The following is a 23,191-nucleotide window of genomic DNA, read 5'->3' as shown; positions in this document are numbered from 1 at the left end:
CTGGGGACGCGTTTCCACCGGACACCGGAAGTCGGCCGCGGCGGCCTGTACCGTTGCCAAGCGGTGCCGGGCCGGGCCCTGCTGAGGCTGCGGGGAGCCCGGTCTCCTTTCCGCCGGACGGACAAGGGGGACAGAGGTCTCCTGGGAGCCTTCCCTTCCCCCCCCCCATGTGCAGGGTCTCCTCACCAACCTGGCTTCCGGGTCACGGAACGAGCAGTTCCGGGGCAGGGACGGGTGCCGGTGGAGACCAGACCAGGAGAAAAGCGTTTGGGACAGCGGAGGCATCGGCATGGGGAAGAAGAGAAGCCCGGGGCTGGGTCGGGCCCTCATGAAAGAGAGGAGCCAGGCCAAGCGGGGCAGCCGGCAGCCCGACTCCTGGGTAACGGGCCCCTCGCGGAGCGCTGGGCGCCGGCCTAGGCCCGCACTAGGCTCCGCGGACTCTATCCCCCCCGGTGTGCCCCCCCCGTGTACCCCCCCGGCACAGGGAGCCCTCTCCCCCCCACGGGGAGTCCCCTCCCCCGCCCCGGTGTGCCCATCCCCCCACCCCACGGGGAGCCCCCTCCCCCGCCCCGGTGTGCCCATCCCCCCACCCCACGGGGAGTCCCCTCCCCCGCCCCGGTGTGCCCATCATCCCCCCCACGGGGAGTCCCCTCCCCCGCCCCGGTGTGCCCACCCCCCCACCCCACGGGGAGTCCCCTCCCCCGCCCCGGTGTGCCCACCACCCCCAACGCGGAGTCCCCTCCCCCGCCCCGGTGTGCCCATCCCCCCACCCCACGGGGAGCCCCTCTCCCCCGCCCCGGTGTGCCCACCCCCCCGCCCCCATGGGGAGTCCCCTCCCCCGCCCCGGTGTGCCCACCCCCCCGCCCCCATGGGGAGTCCCCTCCCCCGCCCCGGTGTGCCCATCATCCCCCCCGCCCCCATGGGGAGTTCCCTCCCCCACCCCTGTGTGCCCATCCCCCCCCAACGCGGAGTCCCCTCCCCCGCCCCGGTGTGCCCATCTCCCATGGAGTGCTCCCACCCGGGTGCTCAGACTAGCTGAGCGCTCAGAGCCTTGGTCCCGTGACGTTGGGTCTCTCCTAGCCTGCACCTCAGCAGGTCGGTGCGGTGAACACAGGGAGAATCACAGTGTGGGCCCCATTGTGCTGTCTGTGTCCTTGGCAAGAACTGCCACCTGCCAGGCCAATACCCTGAATCCTCTAGGCCCAGCGTGAACATGCCATTGGGGGCTCTGTTAGATGGCCTCTGACTTGGTGCTTACGGGCGTTACAGAGCAGCCTGACAACACATCTGCTTTTCTTTGCAGCTACATACAAGTGAGTTAAATGATGGGTATGACTGGGGCCGCCTCAACCTTCAGTCAGTGACGGAACAAAGCTCGCTTGAGGAATTCCTTGCTACGGCAGAGCTTGCAGGAACTGAATTTGCGGCTGGTAAGTTTTTGGCCATGCTAGAGACCCATCATGATATGATGATTTGAAATGTAAAGATATGTTGTGTATTAATAGGCATTAGGTATGTTAAAAGCTGGAGCGTGCGGCTTCTGAGGCTTTCCCTATGTTTTTGCATAAGCTGCTGTAGGATTACATAAGAACATAGGTTTGACCCAGTATGGCCCTTCTTAAGATCCATCTAGCTCTGTATCCTGTCTTCCAACGGTGGCCAATGCCAGGTGCCCCAGAGGGAATGAACAGAACAGGTAATGATCAAGTGATCCATCCCCAGCTTCTGGCAAACAGAGGCTAGGGACACTATTCCTGTCCATCCTGTCTAATAGCCATTGATGGACCTATCCTCCGTGAACTTATCTAGTTCTTTTTTGAACCCTGGTATAGTCTTGACCTTCACAACATCCTCTGGCAAGGAGTTCCACAGGTCGACTGTGTGTTGTGTGAAGAAATAATTCCTTTTCATAGAATATCAGGGTTGGAAGGGACCTCAGGAGGTCATCTAGTCCAACCCCCTGCTCAAAGCAGGACCCCATCCCCAGACAGATTTTTACCCCAGTTCCCTAAATGGCCCCCTCAAGGACTGAACTCACAACCCTGGGTTTAGCAGGCCAATGCTCAAACCACTGAGCTATCCCTCCCTCCTAATTAAACCTGCTGCCTTTTAATTTAATTGGGTGACCCTTAGTTCCTGCGTTATGAGGAGTAAATAACACTTCCTTATTTACTTTCTCCACACCAGTCATGATTTTATAGACCTCTATAATATCCCCCCCTTAGTCGTCTCTTTTCCAAGCTGAAAAGTCACAATCTTATTAATCTCTCCTCATACGGAAGTTGTTCCATACCCCTTATCATGGTTTTATGGAAGATAGGTATTGTTGAACAAATCTGTTTTTTTTAATACGATAACAAGGTTAGTTGATAAAAGTAGCTGAATAGATGTAATAGACTTTTGTAAGGTATTTGACTTAGTACATAATGATATTACGATTTAAAAAATTAGCACCATACAAAATTAATAGAGTACATATTGAATTGCTTAAGAACTAGCTTACTGACCATGCTCAAAAAGTAGTTAACTATGGGAAATTGTCATTGAAGAAGTGTGTTTCTAGTTGAGTTCTGCAAGGAGCAGTATTATCCCTGGTGCTGTTCAACACTTTTGATGCAAGTCTGGGGGTGGGCATGTGTATTTTGAAATAAGTGTCCTATTTGATTTAATATCAGTTGGAAAAAGCTTGAATTAAGCTAAATTAAAATAGGGTACTGTTATTCCATATTGAGCATGCCCACCCACTGACTCATACAAAACAATGGAAAATGTGAATTTAAAACCAACTTGGCTATTTCAGTGCAAATTTGTGTGTAGAGCAGGCCTTATGTGGAATGTCTCATGGTATCAATCCATCTCCTAATGGAACCAGAAGCACATCGCACAGATACACGCTACACACGGAACGTTACTTTGCATTATCTGCAAAGAAGCCAAGGATTGAATGGGGACTAATCCTTTGTCCCGCTAGGTGAAGGTTGAAGTGTACTAGCAGAGGAGTGGGTGGAAAGCTTACATAGCTGTCATCTGTGCTTTCTGCTCTATTGTTAGAGGTCTTCAGTCTCCCGGTACTATTAATCTCATACCTTTCCCAAACATTGAATTAGCATTAAAAACAATTCACTTTGACAATAGTGTTAAAGTCTCCCCAAAGGACTCAAACTGTGTTTATTGTAATGGTCAACAACTGATGTAGCATCTGTAAACTGAAGGACATATGCTGTGTTTGCACAAATTCGCAGTCAGAATTTGCATATAATTATTGGTGTCAAGTGAGCCCAGCAACCATTGACTGGTACGTAGTTGAATGGTTTTCACTGGAAAGGTTTCCTACCAGCTTGGCGTGTAATCCCACCACCTTCACATGGGCATTCTTTTATTGGAGCCCAGATCCTAACATCTGCACTTGCTGAGTGTGAATGTTAATGGCAGGGTTTTTTCCTTTATAAACAGAGAAAACGAATATCAAGTTTGTTCCTTCTGAGGCGAGGATTGTCCTGCTGACAGAAGAAGAGACCAAAAATATCAAGAAACTCCATGAGGAAAACAGACAGTTTTTGTGTATACCAAGAAGGTAAGATCCCGCTCAGGGCAATACTGCAGTGTCTCCTCCGTTGAGTCTATTGGCATTTCCTGTGTAAGTTTCCTTTTATGGGGATTTACAGTGCAGCCGTTATTATTTGACACGTTTATTCTAACATTTGCACTTCACTGAAATGTTGTCCTGTTGCTTGAATTTTTTATCTGAATGTACCAGTTACATCACAGAAAACCTGCCATTGGTGCTGTGAGGGGTACCAGGCACCTCATGATGTCCCTTGGGTGGCAGTGCACTCTTGGTGTAACATACCAGGCTCAGTGCTGGAGCACAGAGGCCCAGCAGCAGAGCAGGTAGTGTGCTTTTTTAAATAAGGTGAGGCACCAGGCAACTCAAAATACCGTATACCGCTTTGGGAGTGTCCACACTGGAGCTGGAAGGTTTTCACAGGGTACAGCAACACCGGAGGTGTAACTTCCAGCTTGGGTGGACACACCCATGCTGCCTTTGATTGGCCAGCATGCTAAACCTCGCAGCCGTGGCTGCACGGGTGGTGGGATGGGCTCGCTGCCCGAGTACAGTCCTATCAGAAATCCTAGCTCTGGTTTTGGGGCAGCTAGCCATCCCTCCGTGGTGCAGCCAGGCTACGATGCTGGCTTTAGCATGCTAGCTCAATCCAAGAGAGCGTGGGTATGTCTCCCGGAGCTGGACATTGCATCTCCAGTGTAGATGTACCCGGCGAAACCAAAGCAGTCCAGCACCCACATACTAGGGTATGCAGCGTGCCCTAGTGGGTAGAGCACTGGACTTGAACTTAAGAGACCTGGGTTCTGTTCCCAACTCAGCCACTAGCCTACTGGGTGACCTCAGCCAAGTCACTTCACCACTCGGTGCCTCAGTTGTCCCATTTGTAAAATGAGAATATTGATACTGACCTCCTTTGTAAAGCGCTTTGTGGTCTACTGGTGAAATGGTTAGATACGAGCTAGATGATGAGGATGTTGGTGGTATTATTGGAAAGTGAGAAAATTTCAAACTATTTTTGTTTGGTTGGTTTTTGTATTATTGCTGTTCATGACCATGCGAATCTGGGTAAAAGAGGATTATTCCCTCTTCAGAAAACCTGGTGACTTCAGAGCTACTATATTTATAGAGGAATGATTTAGATTTCATTCACATAGTATTCTGCTGAGGTGATTTTAGTAGGACACGTGTCCTGTTGTTCTGTCATTTCATTACTACTGTAATACTACTTCAAATATTAAAAAAAGTTAAGCTAACAGGTTGACTTGCAAAACAGCCAAATAAATTCTTGGTTGTATGTAATACTCTATTTTTGAGCCACTTCATGGTGCTCAAACATATATGCTGTGTACTGAATTGTTAACTAACCTGTTAATTTAGTTTTTTTATTATAGTTGCATGATAAAATAATTGGGTTTTCTAATTCAAGGGTAATAGCCCTCCACCTGAATGCTCTGGTCTGAGGCCATAGTGTGTAGTCTCAAAGTGCATTGTGTATGTGTGGAGACAACAACAAAAAAGCTTTAAAAATGATAAATACAGTTTACTTGAAACACAAATAGGACTATTACGCTATGGATAGATTTGTTTCTTGTACTCTTGTTCGTTTAAAATTGAGTCTTTAGCTCATCTACAATGCTGCAGTGCAAGACCTTCCCAAGAACAGGATCCCTATGCAACAGCTTCCGATTGTCACTCGTCCTTGCATGCGGTGTTAGTTCACTGCCTTCAGAAGCTGAACCAGTTGCAGAATTGAGAATCATAAGAATAAACTGTTAAGATGATTGACTGGAATATAAGAGTTTTAACACTGAGAAAGATGCAGGTACTGATTATTTTTAAAAGTCAGTTCTTTAAAGAGGACTGTTAGTCTCAGCCGCACTATTTGAGATCAGCCAGATAGAAGAGACTCTTAAACTCAAAAAGATCTAGCGGGAGAGATGAATCCCACATCCTATGCAATACAGTTGAGGAAACTGGCCTTTTGAGTGAGAGATTATAATGCATCATGGAATGCATTGTTCTGTTTAATGCACTCATCACTTTTTGAAATGAGATTTCATATTTAAAGAGAACAAAGAAATATGATATCTGTACATAAGAACAACAACCAATAAAATGCCTCTGAACTGTCCAGAGCAAATGTTCTTCCTGATCTGAAGTTTATTGGACAAATATAACCAAGAAAACATTCTAAAGCACTGTTGTATGTTTCTTTCAATATATGATCATTCTAGACCATACTGGGATAGGAGAACCAGTGCTGAGAAGTTAAAGCAAGCAGAGAGAGAGAGCTTTCTGGAGTGGAGACGACAGCTTGTTCGGTGAGTGTGCTACTCGTGCTTAACACTACTAATCAATGACATTAGAGGAGGGGTGGGTTTTCTATATCTTTGTTAGAGCCCTAAGGACACAGGGATCATGTCTTTTGCTCCTGGTAAATACCGGAAAAAACCCTTGGTGGTTTGTGACCACTGTGATCCTGGCCCATCCTTGTGGCAAGTTTCCGAAAAGTACCCTGGTTATTCTGAGGTTAAGAATTTGGACCATATGGCCTAGAATCCTAGCATTGTGGGGCTGGATGGGACCTTGAAAAGTCATTGAGTCCAGACCCCTGCACTGAGGCAGGAGCAAGTAAACCTGTAAATCATGTTTACATACTGCAGGTTTCTCCTTTTTTCCAAAAAAATGGAGGTTAATTTAGAATCCCCTGAGACTCCACGCTCTGAGCCGAAGCACAATGTCATACCCACACCCCTTTAGAGGAGGCGGGATAAGCATGTGTCTCTAGAGAATGTCAATGTCACTTCCGGTTTCTACAGGCTAGTGCTGCTCAAGAGAAGTGTGAGGTGCCCACCCCCCATGAGAGCCGAGCGCAGCTGGCCCAGAGAGTAAGCTGCCAGGAATGGCCCCCAAGTGCATTTTTTTCACATGCCAACTAGCTGTGTAGATACTGGGTGACACGGGGGTAAATTCTTTGATCTGTTCTGATACCCTAGCTCTGAACTTTCCAAGTTTGTTTGCTGATGGAGTTGGCTTTTCTTTGCTGTGACCTGTTGCCATCACATCATCTGTGTACTAATGGCACTAAGGTGGTGTGACGAACTGGGCCTGTTCTCACGGTGGTCTGTGAATGCTGACAGGGGAGTGTGCTGGGATAGTCTGCATTGCAGGATGGGATCTGCCCGAGGGCGCATACCTGAGTGTGTAACATGAGAACCCAGGAAGGGGTTGAAGGTGAGGTGACTCCTTAGCCCAGGAAACTGAACAAAGGCTGTGGGAGGGGTCGCAAAAGGAGAGTGCTGGAAGCAGGCTAGAAGGAGGCTGGAGAGATGGCTGGGGGGCAGAGATGGCTCTGACCCCCCAAAGGGGGGTGGGCTGGCATGCCCTGGGACCCCAAGCTGGACCTAACTGAGGGGGGCCCTGTTGTCTGTGCCTGCAAGACCTGTCTTGGACTGTATTCCTGTCATCCAAATAAACCTTCTGCTTTACTGGCTGGCTGAGAGTCATGGTGAATCGCAGGAAGCCGGGGGTGCAGGGCCCTGAGTCCCCCAATACTCCGCAACAACTGGTGGCAGCGGCGGGATCTACTGCACCCCGTGGACGGCGCTTCCTGCAGTAAGTGACTGGGGAGCAGTAAAACGAAGGGGGATTGACGGGGACCAGGCGCGCTGAAGAGTGAGAGAGAGACGGTTATTACCCCTGGGCGTGTGTGACCAGCGAGAAGGACTTTTGCAGTAACAGGGTCCCCCGAGGGGATCGCAGCGAGTGGTCCCAGGGGCGGAGGAGTCTGCAGCTCGACCCTGGCAGAGAGGTGGTGACCTCGAGAAGGGCTGGCACACTAGGGGGCCCCCTGGGAACTGTGGGGAGCTGTGAGCACACAGGCCGGTGAGTGGCCAGCAGGAAGATGTATGCCAAGCGGCTTAAGAGCGACCTGGTGGAGCTGTGCAAGCAGAGGCGGCTGCGCATTGGGAGGCTCACCAAAGAACAGCTCATTGCCCAGCTGGAGGCAGAAGATCGCGCGAATGAACTGATCCCTGTGTCTCAGGGAAGCAGCCTGGCAAATGCAGCGCAGGCACCAGTGTCTGTCCCAGCTGGGAGTGGTCAGCCGGCTGCTGAGGGTGTCCCGAGACCCCTCCTTCCTATGCCTAGGGGAAGGGTGGGGAGGAGCCCAGCAAATACCGAAGGCGCCGTGGCCCCCCCGGCCAGCAGGGGGTCCCCCCGGCGAAGCTCGCCGGCCAGCAGAGGATCCTCCCGGCGACGTTCGGCATCCGGGGAGCGGAATTGGCTGGAATGGGAGAAAGAGCTAAAACTGAGAGAGCTGGAGGATCGTGAACAACAGAGACAGCATGAACGGGAGGAGAAAGAGAGACAGAGACAGCATGAACGGGAGGAGAAAGAGAGACAGCATCAGCATGAACGGGAGGAGAAAGAGAGACAGCATCAGCGTGAACGGGAGGAGAAAGAGAGACAGCGTCAGCAGGAACGGGAGGAGAATGAGAGACAGAGACAGGAGAATGAGAGACAGCGTCAGCATGACCTGGAACTGGCGAGATTGAAGGGCAGCGAACCCCCGGCTGCGGTGAGTGAGGGGGGACCCAGGACTGCACGGAGCTTTGATAAGTGCATCATGGCCCCATACAAGGAGGGGGAGGACATGGATGACTTCCTGGAGGCCTTTGAGACGGCCTGCGAGCTGCACCGGGTGGATCCCGCGGACAGACTCCGGGTCCTTACCCCCTTACTGGACCCCAAATCCGTGGCATTGTACCGCCAACTGGGAGAGGCAGAGAAAGGGGACTACGAACTATTCAAAAAGGCCCTGCTACGAGAGTTTGGGCTGACTCCTGAGATGTACCGGGAAAGGTTCCGGAGTCAAGATAAAACCCCTGAGATCTCATATCTGCAACTAGCCGCCCGCATGGAAAGATACGCCAGCAAGTGGGCTGGTGGGGCCCAGACGAAGGAGGACCTGATTAAACTGCTGGTACTGGAGCAACTGTATGAGCGGTGCCCATCCGACCTGAGGCTGTGGTTGGTGGACAGAAAGCCAGAGAACCCGCGACACGCCGGGCAGCTGGCTGATGAGTTTGTAAAGAGCCGGTCAGGGGGTGGCAGGGAGGAGTCCCAAAGGAGCAATCCCACCACAACGCAGAGAGAGAGTCACCATGGGACCTCCCCGTGGGAAAATACAGAAAAACCCCATCAGAGGGGAACATCCGGCATCAGGACCATCCGACCCACTCAAGGGGACCCATGGGACATGGGCTGCTACCACTGTGGCCAAAAGGGCCACATACGGGCCCAGTGCCCCAGGCTCAGGGACAGACTGAGCAGGCCGAACCCACAGAGGGTTGACTGGGTAGAGACCCAGCCCGGCGAGAGGCAGCATTCCCAGGGAAGGGGGGCTGGCAGAGTACCACCTGCTAAGGAGGGAGGAGAGCCCCAGGCCAGCTTCTCTGGGGGGCCAGATGCTCCGGATTCAAAGTTCTCAGTTTACAGGGTTGGCGCGGGGCTGTCCCTGCGGAGCGAGTGCCTTGTTCCCCTGGAGGTGGATGGGAAGGAAGTTTATGGTTACTGGGACACGGGCGCAGAGGTGACACTGGCCCGGCCCGAGGTGGTGGCCCCAGATCGGGTGGTGCCCAACACCTTCCTGACCCTGACCGGGGTGGGCGGGACCCCATTCAAGGTTCCCGTAGCGAGGGTACACCTGAAATGGGGGGCCAAGGAGGGCCCCAAGGACGTGGGAGTGCACCACCATTTGCCCACTGAGGTGTTGATGGGGGGGGACCTAGAGGACTGGCCCAGCAGCCCCCAGACCGCCTTAGTTGTGACCCGCGGTCAGAGCCGGCGAGGGGCACTGCGCCCTGGCCTTGGGGGGGGTGCCTTGCCTGAGGCGCGGGACTCTAACCTGGTGGGGAGGGAACGCCCAGGGACGCGGCTCAGGGAGGCTGCAGCTTCGGACCCAGCGGGCGAGAAAGAGCAGGTGGCCATCCCCGTCCCAGGCCGAGTTGCAGAGAGATCCCTCCTTGCGGAAGATAAGGGACCTGGCCGACCTCAATGCGGTACAGACCATGGGACGAGGTGGCCGGAAAAGGTTCCTGTGGGAGAAGGGGTTCCTGTACCGAGAATGGGCTCCCCCAGGGAAAATGGAGTCAGGGGGGATCAGGAGGCAGCTGGTGGTACCCCAGAAGTATCGCCGCCAGCTGCTGTGCCGGGCCCATGACATTCCCCTCTCAGGGCACCAGGGAACCTGGCGTACCCAGCAGAGGCTGCTACGGAGCTTTTACTGGCCTGGGGTCTTTGTTACTGTCCGACAGTACTGCGGATCCTGTGACCCCTGTCAGAGGGGGAGGAAGGCCTGGGACAAGGGGAAAACAGCTTTAGGACCCTTGCCCAGCATAGAGGAGCCTTTTCGGAGGGTGGCCAAGGTAAAAAGGGCGGCTCTAAACCAAGAGAGCCCAAAGCACAGACCTCCAGACTGGAGCGCTGGGAGAAGACCACAGCCCAGTTGGAGCCCCAGAGGTATGGGGGTGGGAAAAGGGCGCAGGCCGCATAAACCTTCCCACATGCGAACTGCGAGTGCCATCAAGCAACCCCAACCTAAGGGGGAGCGTGAAACTGGAGGGGCCTGGTGTAATTCTCACCAAGGAATGGGAGGGATGCGGGGGCATCCATGGGAACGGGGGTAGGTTCGAACTTCCCCGGGTCACTGGCTAAAGTGACCCTGCTCAGTTCGGTCTCGAAGGGGGGAGAGATGTGACGAACTGGGCCTGTTCTCACGGTGGTCTGTGAATGCTGACAGGGGAGTGTGCTGGGATAGTCTGCATTGCAGGATGGGATCTGCCCGAGGGCGCCCGAGGGCGCATACCTGAGTGTGTAACATGAGAACCCAGGAAGGGGTTGAAGGTGAGGTGACTCCTTAGCCCAGGAAACTGAACAAAGGCTGTGGGAGGGGTCGCAAAAGGAGAGTGCTGGAAGCAGGCTAGAAGGAGGCTGGAGAGATGGCTGGGGGGCAGAGATGGCTCTGACCCCCCAAAGGGGGGTGGGCTGGCATGCCCTGGGACCCCAAGCTGGACCTAACTGAGGGGGGCCCTGTTGTCTGTGCCTGCAAGACCTGTCTTGGACTGTATTCCTGTCATCCAAATAAACCTTCTGCTTTACTGGCTGGCTGAGAGTCATGGTGAATCGCAGGAAGCCGGGGGTGCAGGGCCCTGAGTCCCCTATACTCCGCAACAGGTGGGTTTTCTTCAGGAGCTGAGATCTATTTAGAGACCTCACTGGAGGGGCACCTTAGTGTTTGGGTCCCTGCCTTGTAGATTACTCCATGAGAGGCGAGTGTGGTGTAATTCTAAGCAGACTTGGTGCTGTGTTTGCTGTGTAACAAGATCTGTGTGTGGAGTATCCTCTCTGTTTCTCTCTAGGCTAGAGGAAGAAGAGAAACTGATTTTGACCCCATTTGAACGGAATTTAGACTTTTGGCGCCAGCTCTGGAGAGTCATTGAAAGAAGGTAACATTTATCGGTTTCTGTGTCACGGATGATAAAAATCATGACTTAGAGAGAGAGATCATTGCCTTTTTTTGTTATTCATTTAAATCAGATGTTTTTTATTCACTTGTTGCTAGTACTTTACTTTACTCCCACTTCATAGTCTTAAGTGGCTAATGTGGACATTTTGTAACTATGAAGCTTCAGACCTAAAATGCTCATCTATGCTGAAAACATATCCAGGGCTTCATTAGCAGCCTCACTGTGAGAACAGCAGAAACTGAAACATGATTGATAAGCAGATAGCCCGTGCTGTGTTTGCAACCAACTCCACCTTCCAATATATTGAACTTCCCCAAGTCAAGAAAACTGAAAAAATCATAGTTTGCAGTCTGAAGTCAGTGACTTGTACTTCTAAGGCACATAAAGGCATTTGAAAACCCCACCCTTAACTGCCTAAATATGGACTTAGTAATATAACTTTAGGTTCCTATTTTTTAATATCTTGGCCTGTGTATATTTAAAAAAAATAACAAAGTGATTGTGAACATATTGAAGGACCACATTGTGAACACTGCATTAATTTTGTTTTCAAGTGAGAGATTTTATGCCACTAAAAGCAATTTAAATATCCCCCCCCACACACACACACACAATTCTAGGCCCTGATGCTGCAGATGCGTGTGCACATGCTTTGCTTGCAGCACAAGTAGTCCCACTGACATCAGCAACACCTGCAGCCCTCTTTCAGTGGATTCCCTGATGGATCTGCCTTCTAGGCTGTCCGTTCAAAATCTTTTATCCGCTTTAACCACCACCCCTACCCCACCTACATAGTCATTCCATGGCACTGGGGTGGTAGGAAAATGATGTGTTCTGGAATAGTGGAGCACTTGAAAGTTAAGGTGAGGTGGAGAGTGGGCTCCTGGTCTAGGGCCTCTTGCCATTCAGAAGAAGATTATTGGGGACATTAACAACAGCCTGGCATACCACAGAAATAATCTTTCTGTTTGCTCTGCTTAGCTGAAACAGAGGAGCAAAGCCGTGTGCCAGTTTAATCTAGTTTAGGCATTTAATTTTATTAGTAATTAACTTTGAGATTGTATCTCTACTGATTTTTCTGAAATTGAAAAATACTTCAGCAGCAAGGTCACAGTGATCTGCTCATTTCATAAAGAGCCTCTTTGTTACTGTCTCAATGTCACAGGAGGCTTTGGTTGGTGAGCTCCCATGCTGTGAGAAACATCCTCCTTTGTATGAGCCCTTATGTCTGGTATCCAGACACCTTACACGTGCTTAGACAGTGGTGCTGGTCTGTACACATCTGTGTGTTCTCCTTGGAGCTCATGTTTGTGGTCTAATCATAAAACTCGAAGATGGGAGAGACCTATTACGCCATCCAGTCCATATCCCTGGCAATATAGGCTTGCACGTTACGGGCATTTTCTAGAAGTGTTTGTTTCAATCTTGTTCCAAAAGTCTTCAGCAATTGGACGTCTCCCATTTCCTTCTCCTTACTATACACAGTCCTAATACATTGCTATCAGGATGATATTCAGCTTTTATTATTTCTATCCCATCCCCATGTGATGCATTATACGATTCCTTTGTGTCTGGCTTTCACTCCCTTCAGATGTAGCTGGTACTAGTTTTTCTCTGTGTGATGTTTAATGGACTCTCTCTACATCATTTTGTAACTGTATCTTTCGTCATAAAATTCCAAACCAACCAGTCTAATCTCAATGCTGAAACACGTGTACGGGCTATCCCTCCATCTCTGAGGTGGTCCCTCCCTGGGAAGTTTTAGTTGAGTCTACACTATTGGGTTCCAAGGCGGGGATGGAGAATTGGATAGCAGTGGTATCTCTGACATAAATGGTATTCACACTGAACAGTCATGAGTCTTACTCATATTCATTGTGGTAAACTTCTTGACTTGGGAAGTTTTTCCCAAGGGCACACTGACAAGGACTGTGTGTGTGAAGGAACTGTTTCAGTTGGAGTTCTGAGCAGGTTTGACACTTGGGATCAAATGGGCTTATCCTGCATGATTGATCTCCTGGGGCTTTCCCTTCTCCTCATGTAGTGCTTGGCAGTCATTGAGCTTATACAGAGAACAGCCAGCAGAAGGTGCTTATTGGCCTTTTATTTTGCAGTGACATTGTGGTTCAGATAGTAGATGCCAGAAATCCTCTCCTATTTAGATGCCAAGATCTGGTAAGTTAAGTGAAGCAAATGTCCTTCTAAACTACTGTCCTTGTCTCAGTGCTCACTTTGACTGTGTATAATTTTATATGCAGTATCATTATATGGATTACACAGCATATAAGGTGTGTGTGTGTATTATATACTCCTCTCAAAAGCAGCGTGGAATCAAAAACCAGTGGATTACTCTTCTCCTAAACATTTAAAAGAAATATTGGGAATTTAAGGGCTAGTCTACCCTGGCAACGCTAAAGTGCTGCCGCGGCAGTGCTGTCACGTGCTTTGTGTAGTTGCGGCGCTCTAAAAATCCACCTCAACGAGGGGTGTGGCTCCCAGCGCCGGTGCACTGTCTACACTGGCACTTTACAGCACTAAAACTTGCTGCGCTCCGGGGGGTGTTTTGTCACACCCCTGCGTGGGAAAGTTGCAGCGCTGTAAATTGCCAATGTAGACAAGCCCACAGAAACAGCAGCCTCTGAAATAAAATGCCCTGCAGCAACAAAACTGCGGACTTGATAAATAGAGTCAGCTTTGGGACTCGGTACTCCAAGTCTGGAGCCTTTCTGTGCCACGCCCGCACGAGTATCTAGGGTATGTTGTGTACGTAAATGCCAGCTGTGTCTGGCCCTTTGTATTGCAAATATCCACTTTGTGCAAGCAGTCCCAGTAACTGCATTTGCAAATCAGACATGCAGCTGTGTGCGGAATCCTTTGTAAATCAGGCCCTAATGGTAGAATTGTTGGTGAGCCTACCGAAGGGTACGTTGAAGCAGACCTACTTTTACTTTCCTTGATGTTGGACTGCAGCGGTTTCCAAATCAGAATCCTGTCTAGTCCTTTTGTGTTCTCCAGGAATGTTACGTGAAGGAAATGAGCAGCGACAAAGAGAACATCGTTCTACTAAACAAGGCGGATTTGCTGAGCAGAGAGCAGCGCGTGGCTTGGGCGCAGTTCTTTGAGAGAGAAGGTGTTAAAGTTGTGTTCTGGTCAGCCTTGGCAGAAGGCATGCGGCTGAGTGCTGAACGTAAGGTAGCTTAGATCACTTGTTCACGGGTGGTTGTGTGTCTGGTGAATTGTGAAGACTGAGACGTATGATTTTTCTTGGGGTCATGCTTGCAGTAGTGTAACTGAACTCCAGAAAAAGAGGGGAAATACCCTCTTCCTTAAGGAAGGGTAACTCCTGAGCCTCACTCTAGAGCAGGGGTTCCCAAGCTGTGGTACACATGCCTCTGGGAGTACGAGACATATCTCGGGGGGTATGCGGGAGGAATTGGGTAAAGGTGGCTTTTATTTATTAATTATTTTATTTATTGCATTTTCATAGTAGGCTACTCAGACAAAGTTTTAAAACTCTGTGGGAATTTGTTATATAAAAATACAGTAGTTAATTTACTTCAAGATGTACAATGAGAACACAGATGCACAGAGACACTGATGTACAGAGCCCTCCCCTCCAATCACCATACAGCGCTGGTTCAGTTGTCCAGCAACTGTCCAGTCTAACTGAGCTCAGAACTTAGGGGTTTTGGGTTGTATGTCGCACTATACGTATGTCTGTACGTAACAGTGAAATATGGACAGATGGCTCGAGAAAGGTAGCTTTAAGAACACACAAAGTATCTGTGATGAGAAGGGGGGGTATGTAGGCAGCTGGCAGATCTGGAAGGGGGTATACAATAAGAAAAGTTTGGGAAGATCTGCACAGTTACAAAATAGCATTTCAGTGGCAGATAGAGACGTGCACTGAAAGCTGTTGTGAAATGGCATAATATACCCCTTCAGTTCAGTTAGCACAGCTCTTGCAGGCCTCTTTCAAGACAAATGAAATAAGTACTGAGCAAAGATGTGAAGCCACTCGAGGAAGACCTCTACTGAGCTCCAAACCCTCAGACTGCTGCCGACACAGGAGTGTGGCATGGCTTATCGGTAGTCTGCACTAATCCTGTAAAATAGATAAGGGGGTGAGAATTAAATCTGGCTGCATAGATTTGTACAGTACAATAATTATTTCCCCCCAGCACTGCTGCTGGTTACGTTCTGCCCTCTCTCTATTCCATCCATGCAACTCTCATTCTTTACCCAGGGACTAGAACTTGAGGAGGCAGCAGAGGTGGCAAGTGACTCTGAAGCTGACAGGTCCAGTGAGGAAGAGCACAGAGCCCTGCAGAGCGGTGCAGAAAGCACACTCAGGGGTAACGCTCTGCATCTTGAAAGCAGAGTCCTGGGTAGTGATGATGACGACAGTGATGAATATGAGGACTGTGAAGAGGAGGAGGATGCCTGGCAGACCTGTTCTGAAGACGATGGTGAGGAAGAAGTAAAGTCCAGTGACCCAAGCTGTATGGAAAGCAGGACTGACAGGGCTTTAGGGCAGAGCCCAGCGCCACTGCAGAGCAGGCACATCGGTAACTTCAGCCATCTGGTACAGAAAAACGAACTGCTGGAGATATTCAGAACGATACATACTGGGAAGAAGGTGAAGGAGGGAGAGATCACAGTAGGGCTGGTAAGTTGGAGCTTGTACTCGAAATAGGCTAACGTGGTCCAAGAGCCTTGCAGTGTGAAATGTACACTTGTCCAGAAGGCCCGCTTCCCGTGAGGACAAAAACCTGGCAAGTGAAATCAGTAAGGATTCAAAGTGTGGATTCATTTTAAGCACTGCAGCCTTGCAGCTTTCTACAGTACAGCTTTCAAACGGTGCTTAGATTGATGGTTAGCCCCTGTGCCAAACCTCTATTAGTAGCTTAATAATGCCTTGCCTGGTATGACTGTCTTATCAATCCACTTTCTGCCTTCCAGGTGGGTTACCCTAACGTTGGTAAGAGCTCAACAATCAACACAATCCTTGGAAACAAGAAAGTGTCGGTGTCTGCCACGCCAGGTCACACAAAGCACTTTCAGGTATCACTGGGGTGCTGGCATTTCAGTCACCTCCGGCTGAAGAAAGTGTGATTGCAAGGTGGCTTGCCCCCATGACAGACGCTGGGAGTTCTCAAGTCTCTGATTTGAATGCCATGTATTATTTTGACCTGTGCCAGCGTGGTTTAGGAACATCTCAGGGGTTCTCAAGCATTTTCATAGAGTTGGCTACAGCTTAGAGAGTAACACATGAGAGCTTCTGTTCTGATGGAAATATTTTCCATATTCCATTGTAAATGTGGTACTTGGCCTTCCTCTCTCCATCAGCACATGGCAAGAAGGGGTTCTCAGTCAGAAGTAGGTACTTTAGATTCCTAAAGGTTGAGAAGCACCTTCCATAGCATAAAGTAAAGGAAGAGTATCGTCCTTGACTGTTCTGCTTTGCCCCCGCTTTGAGATGATCGATTCTTTTCAGACTGCAAGGAAAAGCCTTCAGAGCCGTAGCTCTCCTTTGTGCCCGGGAGTCACTGGTACACAGCTGGGTTCTTGTGGCTTTCAGCTGAGCAAAGTGTAGGCTCTGGCTGGCCATCCTCCATGCCACCACTGTAGTGTTGTGGAGTTTCTGCTCAATGAATCTTCTCCTGCACTAACCTTTTTTCCCTCACCTCACCCACACCCAACTTTACTGTGATTTTTCTGCCTTTCGTTCCCTTTCCTCACTTGGAACATACGTTGGCTGCTCTCAGTGACCTGTGCTTTTCTTGTCCATTTAGACTCTGTATGTGGAGCCTGGCCTATGTCTCTGCGATTGTCCCGGTCTGGTGATGCCATCCTTCGTCTCTACAAAGGCAGAGATGATCTGCTGTGGAATTTTGCCTATAGACCAGATGAGGGACCATGTTCCACCTATCTCTCTAATATCCTTTGCTCAGGGTTTGGAAATGTATTTGCACGTGTGTTTGGCATGTGGTAACACTTAGATGTGAAATATACTGTATGCTAGCAGGAACTAAGGCTGTCTGGCCATATTTATTGAAGTCAGTGATGTTGCCCAAGGGATGCAATAGACCTGTGTTTGTCGTCTTCTGCCTTTGTTCTTTTGAGTTGTGTTATTTTAAGATAATCCTCATTGTGGAGGCTTATGTGTCTTTCCTTTTTCAACCTATATAATCAAATCTGAAAGTCATTCTTTACTCTGAAAAGCAAAGTAGTCTCCCTGAGTAACCTAGAATACCTTTCGCCTGTGCATCTCGTGCACGCAGAACAGAACTCAGCCTGTGGCTTCCTTCACTAGCTCACATTTGCCAGCATATCCCACGACATATTTTAGAAGCAACCTATGGAATAAATATCATAAGGCCCAGAGAAGATGAGGAGCCAGATCGCCAACCAACATCTGAAGAGCTGCTAACAGCATATGGATGTGAGTGATGATACCCTAACCCCTCCCCCCCGCAATTCACTTAGTCACTGAAGCATAGGGTTAAATTCAGTTTCACACTTGGGTGTCTCAGGTACTAAAAACTTCCTTCTTGGACTATGAGGCCTTTGCTGGAGGCCATGTGTAGATGGCTAATCCTCTGTATGTGTTATAGTTACTCCGGGGGGAATTCTATGCCAAAAAATTATGTGCATGGTATTTTAAAATTCTGCAAAATTGTGCATATTTTATTTGTGAAAGTAACAATATAATCACACCAGTTTCAATTGTTTTGGTAATTTTTTTCAAAATACCCTGTCAGCAAGTATGTCTGTAACAATACAGACAACAACAAAAATTCCCCTTGGAGTAGAGAGTTAAAGAAACCCCTACGACAACCCAGTTCCTGTTTCTCTGTTATGCTTTTGTTGGGCGCCTCCGTCTGGGTGTGTCACACGTGCCAGCTGGGCACATCTTGGGAGGGAAACTGCCCCTTTGGTCTCAGACACCTGCACCCCCTACCCTCCAGAGCTCAGCTGCAGGATACCCCTCCCCACCCCCCGAGTCCAAACACTCCCTCCCCCCCCCACCCCCCGATATCCCTGGGATCCAGAGGGAGAAACAGCCTGATGCTGGGTCCTGGGCTTGTATGGAATTTCCTGCACTGAGAACCCTCATTTGCCCGGAACCTCCCAGCACCCCTTTCCCCTGGCAGTGTCCTGTATTTGTGAGCTGGAGAGCCGAGCTCTGCTGGGCCAGCAGCCCCTACAGGCAGCCGGCAATTCTGCAGCACAAATTGTGTAGCGAAAAATGGAATTCTGCATTGGGCAGTAGTGCAGAATTCCCACAGGAGTATATTGTTATGCTTTGCAAATTTGCTTCCTGCAGATGAAATAACCCTAATCAGAAGGCATTTACATAAAACATACATATCTGAATGGTACCTGGCAATGATCTTGAACATGGAAGTTAGTTTGTGACACGCCTCCTGTTAGGTGCCTGATGCCAACACTCCCGAATCAGTCAGCAGGGTCAATCTGAGCTAAATGCAACAGCTGTTTAGCTCCCTCTTCTGAGGACTGAGTGTACTCTCTGGTGTGTTTAATCTTCTCTAGCCTAACAGCGATTGGGTTTTGGGGGGTTGTCGAATCTCTGCATTTCCTTCTGACTAGAATGCTTCTCAATGCCCCTTGCAATCAACAGCGTTCCCCACACCTGGTGACAGCTTTCATCTTCCTTCCCCGCTCTTCCCAACAAGTCTAGCATCAGACTGGGATTTGGAGAGGACATGGGCTTTTTCTCAAAAGAAAGGGCTGTGCTAGCGACAGCAGTATCTATTGCATAGCTGTGGGTCTCTCTTCCCTTGATAGACTGTTCAGAGAGGCTGCTATAACAGGTCTCTGAATTTTAACCTTCTGCTGCCTTTCTCCCAGATATGAGAGGATTTATGACAGCGCATGGGCAGCCAGACCAGCCAAGATCAGCTCGTTATGTGTTGAAAGATTACGTCAGTGTAAGTTCTCACTACCGCTGTTCTCGATCCTGCTCAAGCCGCTCTGCCTTTGGGGGATGACGGAGTGCAATACGCTGAAGTGTTTCTTTAGCCAAAACTCTCTAATCTGGGCTTTTTACTCAAAAAGAGTCTAAGAAAAGAATGAGCTCTCTGCTGATGACAGTTAGGAAGGTGGTTTTGTGTGTGATGGCAGAAAGAGACCTGCTAGGCAGCTCATGCTAGCTGGAGAGGAAGGAGTATCTATCAAATATACAGCGCATAGTTGGAAAGAGAACTTGTTTTGGTTAGTAGCCTTATGATGGCTGCAGTGCCCATAACTTTGACAATAATAATCCTTTGCACTTCTATAGTCCCTCTCATTGGATGAGCCTTATTAGCCCTCATGGCACCATTGGGAGGTCTGTGTTGTACCCATTTGGCAGCCAGGCAAATGAAACATTGCGCAGAAGGGTTTAGAGTTAGACCGAGTCACTGGAATAGAGCCCAGGAGTCCTGACACTCAGTCTGCAGCTCTTAGCCACTAGACATAGTTTTGCTCTCTTAACTCATGGAGCCCACCCTTGCCCTTTCAGGGTCTGGCTGTGAGATTCTTGCCACGAGGATGGAAGCCATTGATTGATTGATTGATTGATTTGATTTTTCAGGGTAAGCTGTTGTATTGCTATCCTCCTCCTGGGATTGACCCAAAAGACTTCCAACACCAGCACGAAAGATATACACAGCACAAAGCTATGCAGGGCAATGCAGAAAAGTCCGAAAGCAATCTGAACGCAAAACAAATTGAGAATGTGGTGGACAAAAAATTTTTCCACCAGGTAAGTTCTGGAGTAGTTGCCTTAGAGACATCTATGCTAGTAGCAATTTGTCAGCATCTTTAGAACGTAATCAGAAAAAGTAACCATGGAGGATGTTAAACAGCAGCTACAAAAGTTAGACATTTATAAATCAGCAGGTTTGGATAACTAGCATCCAAGAATTTTAAAAGCCTTGGTGAAGGAGCACTTTGGACTGTTAATATTGACTTTTAATGTCTTGGAACTCTGGAAGTTCTTCTTTAAGTAGTTTCCCTATGGGCACTCCACTGTAGATGCGGTAACACCCTGCGCCGGGGATCGGAGATCAGTAGCGGTGCCTATTGGGGCGCACATGCACTCCTCCCCATCTCGTGCCGTGAGCTTCTCAGCCGCTGTTGGTCTGGTATGGAATCCACAGCAGAGCCCTTCAGACATCCGTAGCCTTAGTAACAGAAGTGTTTCCGTTATAACATTCACTAATATAACAGTCACTACGCAAGAGGATAAATGGACACAAGTCAGATATCAGGAATGGCAATATACAAAAACCTGTAGGAGAACACTTCAACCTCCCTGGCCACACAATAGCAGATGTAAAGGTAGCCATCTTACAGCAAAAAAACTTCAGGACCAGACTCCAAAGAGAAACTGCTGAGCTCCAGTTCATTTGCAAATTTGACACCATCAGATCAGGATTAAACAAAGACTGTGAATGGCTATCCAACTACAGAAACAGTTTCTCCTCTCTTGGTGTTCACACCTCAACTGCTAGCAGAGCACCTCACCCTCCCTGATTGAACTAACCTCGTTATCTCCACACTGATATATACCTGCCTCTGGAGATTTCCATTACTTGCATCTGAAGAAGTGAGGTTCTTACCCACGAAAGCTTATGCTCCCAGTACTTCTGTTAGTCTCAAAGGTGCCACAGGACCCTCTGTTGCTTTTTACAGATTCAGACTAACACGGCTACCCCTCTGATACTCGTTATAACATTATATATCTTAGCCATTGCCTTTTTTTTCTTCTTCCCCCTGTTTTTTAAAAAAAATCTGTTGCTCTTTCCTCCCCGTTATTCTTTAGCTTAGCATAGGTTTCTTTTTCTACGCTCTTCCCAATTGGGAAGTTCTCCCTTCTTGGGGTTATGCCCAGATCCCATGGGTTCAAGAGGTGCCTCTCTTGTTGTGAGACCATTCCTGTCAGTGACAGTCACTCCCAGTACATGTCCCTCCCTGAGACAGCATATGTCTCTCAGAAGTGTACTCACTGCCTCAAATGAAAGGCTTGGTCCAGAAACGACTGGGAACTGAGGCTAATTCTTTCACTAATGGAGAGCTCTCATTGAGACCAGGGTCTGAGGCTGGTCGTAACCTCTCCTACGCAGCGGTCACCATCGGCACAATCATCAGCCTACCCTCATTCGCCACACAGCACCAAGAGAAAATCTACTCTCTCCCGCCCAGACGAAAGGAAGTGGGCCACTAGCTCACCCTTTAAGGAGGCGCCTCAGAGAAAGTCTTCCCCTGCGAGGTCAGTAGCCTCAGCGTCTTCAGAGGTGAGACTTAGGAGGCGACCATCTGAGCACCTCTGGTACTGGCACCGAGGAGAGGTCCAAGGACCCTAAACGGGCAGGACCACAGACAGAAACACTGTCCTTCAGCACCAAGAAGGACTCTACAAGAATTTTGAAATTGGTACCACTTGTCTCAACTAAAACAACTTTGAATGCTTCCGCACCGAGCAAGCCCTCAACAGTGACGTGACTCTCGGCTCCAGGTCCCTCTGGAGGAAGTCAGAGAGCAACAGCACAAGTTGCTTGACATCTTGCAAGCTCTACATTGGCAAATATAGCATTCTTGATCAGCGAGGCCTCGCTGGACCCTGCCAAGGTGATCTGGCAGACCCCAGTGTCCATAGCACCCACTTGCAAGCGAGCGGACAAAAAATACTATGTCCCTGCTAAAGACATGGAATTTCTTTTTTTTCCCACCCTACTCCAAAACTCCCTTGTTGTCAGTGCAGTACAGGAGAAGTTCACAGTTAGGCCCAAACTGAGCTGCCCATGTGCTGGGCATTTCCCGGGTGGGCAGGAGCACGAACGAATCCCAGCAGAGTGACTATAGTGTTGCTCTGCAAAGGCCATTACAGCCCAATGACTAAAGTTAGACCACTGCAATCCCAATGTGCCCCTAGGTAGCAGTCTGACCTATGGCCCTCTGAGGCTCTGTCCCTTGGCACCACTCCCCCTTTGCCAGAGGGACCTCTGCAGTTCTGGATGTGCCCCCTAGCATCTCCATTGGCTTATGCCTGATGTTAAAATTAATATGTTGTAATTTAATCTACAATTAAATGCCTCCATGCTTACAGGTTTGCAAATATTTATTGTTTTTTAGGAGAATGTCCGTGCTCTAACAAAAGGTGTCCAGACCGTGATGGGATATAAACCTGGCAGCGGGCCTGTGTCTTTGGCTGCATCCAGCTCCGAGAATGTCAGAGGAAAGCCCTGGAAAAAACATGGGAACAAAAACAAAAAGGAGAAGGTTCGCAGAATCACCAAGCACCTAGATGCATAGCTGTGGCATTAGCCCCATGCGCTTGCGGCCAGGCTGGAGACCGCAATGTGTCCTACATATTATGCACGCACACTGAAGCAGAAAGGATAAACTAGTATCAGGGTTTCACATTGGAAATCTGAGTGTGCTACAGACTGCCTGGGGCAGGTGTGTGAGGTCAGACTCTGCCACACAGTGTTTCTTCCTTCGGAGAAAGAAACAAAGCTCCCTGCTAACCATCAGAGAACTCGCCATTGGTCTCTCCTGAAAGCAGGTCACTTTAGGCTTTTGATTGCTCCTGAAAAGTCAGTCCTTTTGCCGAGAGTGGTTGGAGTCATGTTAGGAGTATGTCTAGCTTCCAAACAAAACCTATTTTATAGCCGTGGAGGGTTAAACAAAAACCTGTACAACTGATTAAGAAGTTGAATAATTGAATCTTATTGGATAAAGTTTGTTATATTTGAGACACTTTCTTCTGTCTCCCTTTTTTATCTGTTCTGGTAAATTCTGGCAGAACATAAATTAATGTTCAAAAAATGTAGTCGTGAATTTTTTTGCTATTTAGTTCTGGCAGCAGGAATGGTTTATCTGTATTAAAGTCACTCCCTACTTGCTGCTTGGCCAGTGTAACATTCAGTAGAGTTTGTCTCTGGAAACTTCTCTCAGTTTACTGGCAAAGTAAAGAGCTGGAGATGAAGCTGGGCCTGAACATGCTGTGGGGAAGGAAATGTGGCTTTTCTTTCCCTGATGTTCCGTTGGTTTTGGAATTAACGCTTCTATATGGTTTTCATTTATC

The 23,191-nt window shown here is 49.0% G+C and overlaps 1 protein-coding gene across 1 annotated transcript; it reads left to right on the top strand.

The window, feature by feature from the left end:
• LSG1 (large 60S subunit nuclear export GTPase 1) lies at window positions 1-23,014 on the top strand. Its single transcript, XM_054040290.1, has 14 exons — window positions 1-379; window positions 1,304-1,430; window positions 3,454-3,574; window positions 5,800-5,886; window positions 10,987-11,073; window positions 13,209-13,269; window positions 14,110-14,286; window positions 15,341-15,763; window positions 16,057-16,158; window positions 16,890-17,035; window positions 17,418-17,539; window positions 18,970-19,049; window positions 19,694-19,864; window positions 22,237-23,014. Exons 1-14 carry the CDS (start codon window positions 290-292, stop codon window positions 22,414-22,416), a joined length of 1,974 nt encoding a protein of 657 aa, XP_053896265.1. The 5' UTR covers window positions 1-289; the 3' UTR covers window positions 22,417-23,014.
• Window positions 23,015-23,191: the final 177 nt, after the last annotated feature.

This window comes from Malaclemys terrapin, chromosome 9 (genome assembly GCF_027887155.1).
Source record: "Malaclemys terrapin pileata isolate rMalTer1 chromosome 9, rMalTer1.hap1, whole genome shotgun sequence".
In the NCBI taxonomy this organism is placed as follows: Eukaryota; Metazoa; Chordata; order Testudines; family Emydidae; genus Malaclemys; species Malaclemys terrapin.
The sequence above is the reverse complement of the archived record's forward strand: the minus strand, read 5'-3'. Positions and strand labels throughout refer to the sequence as shown.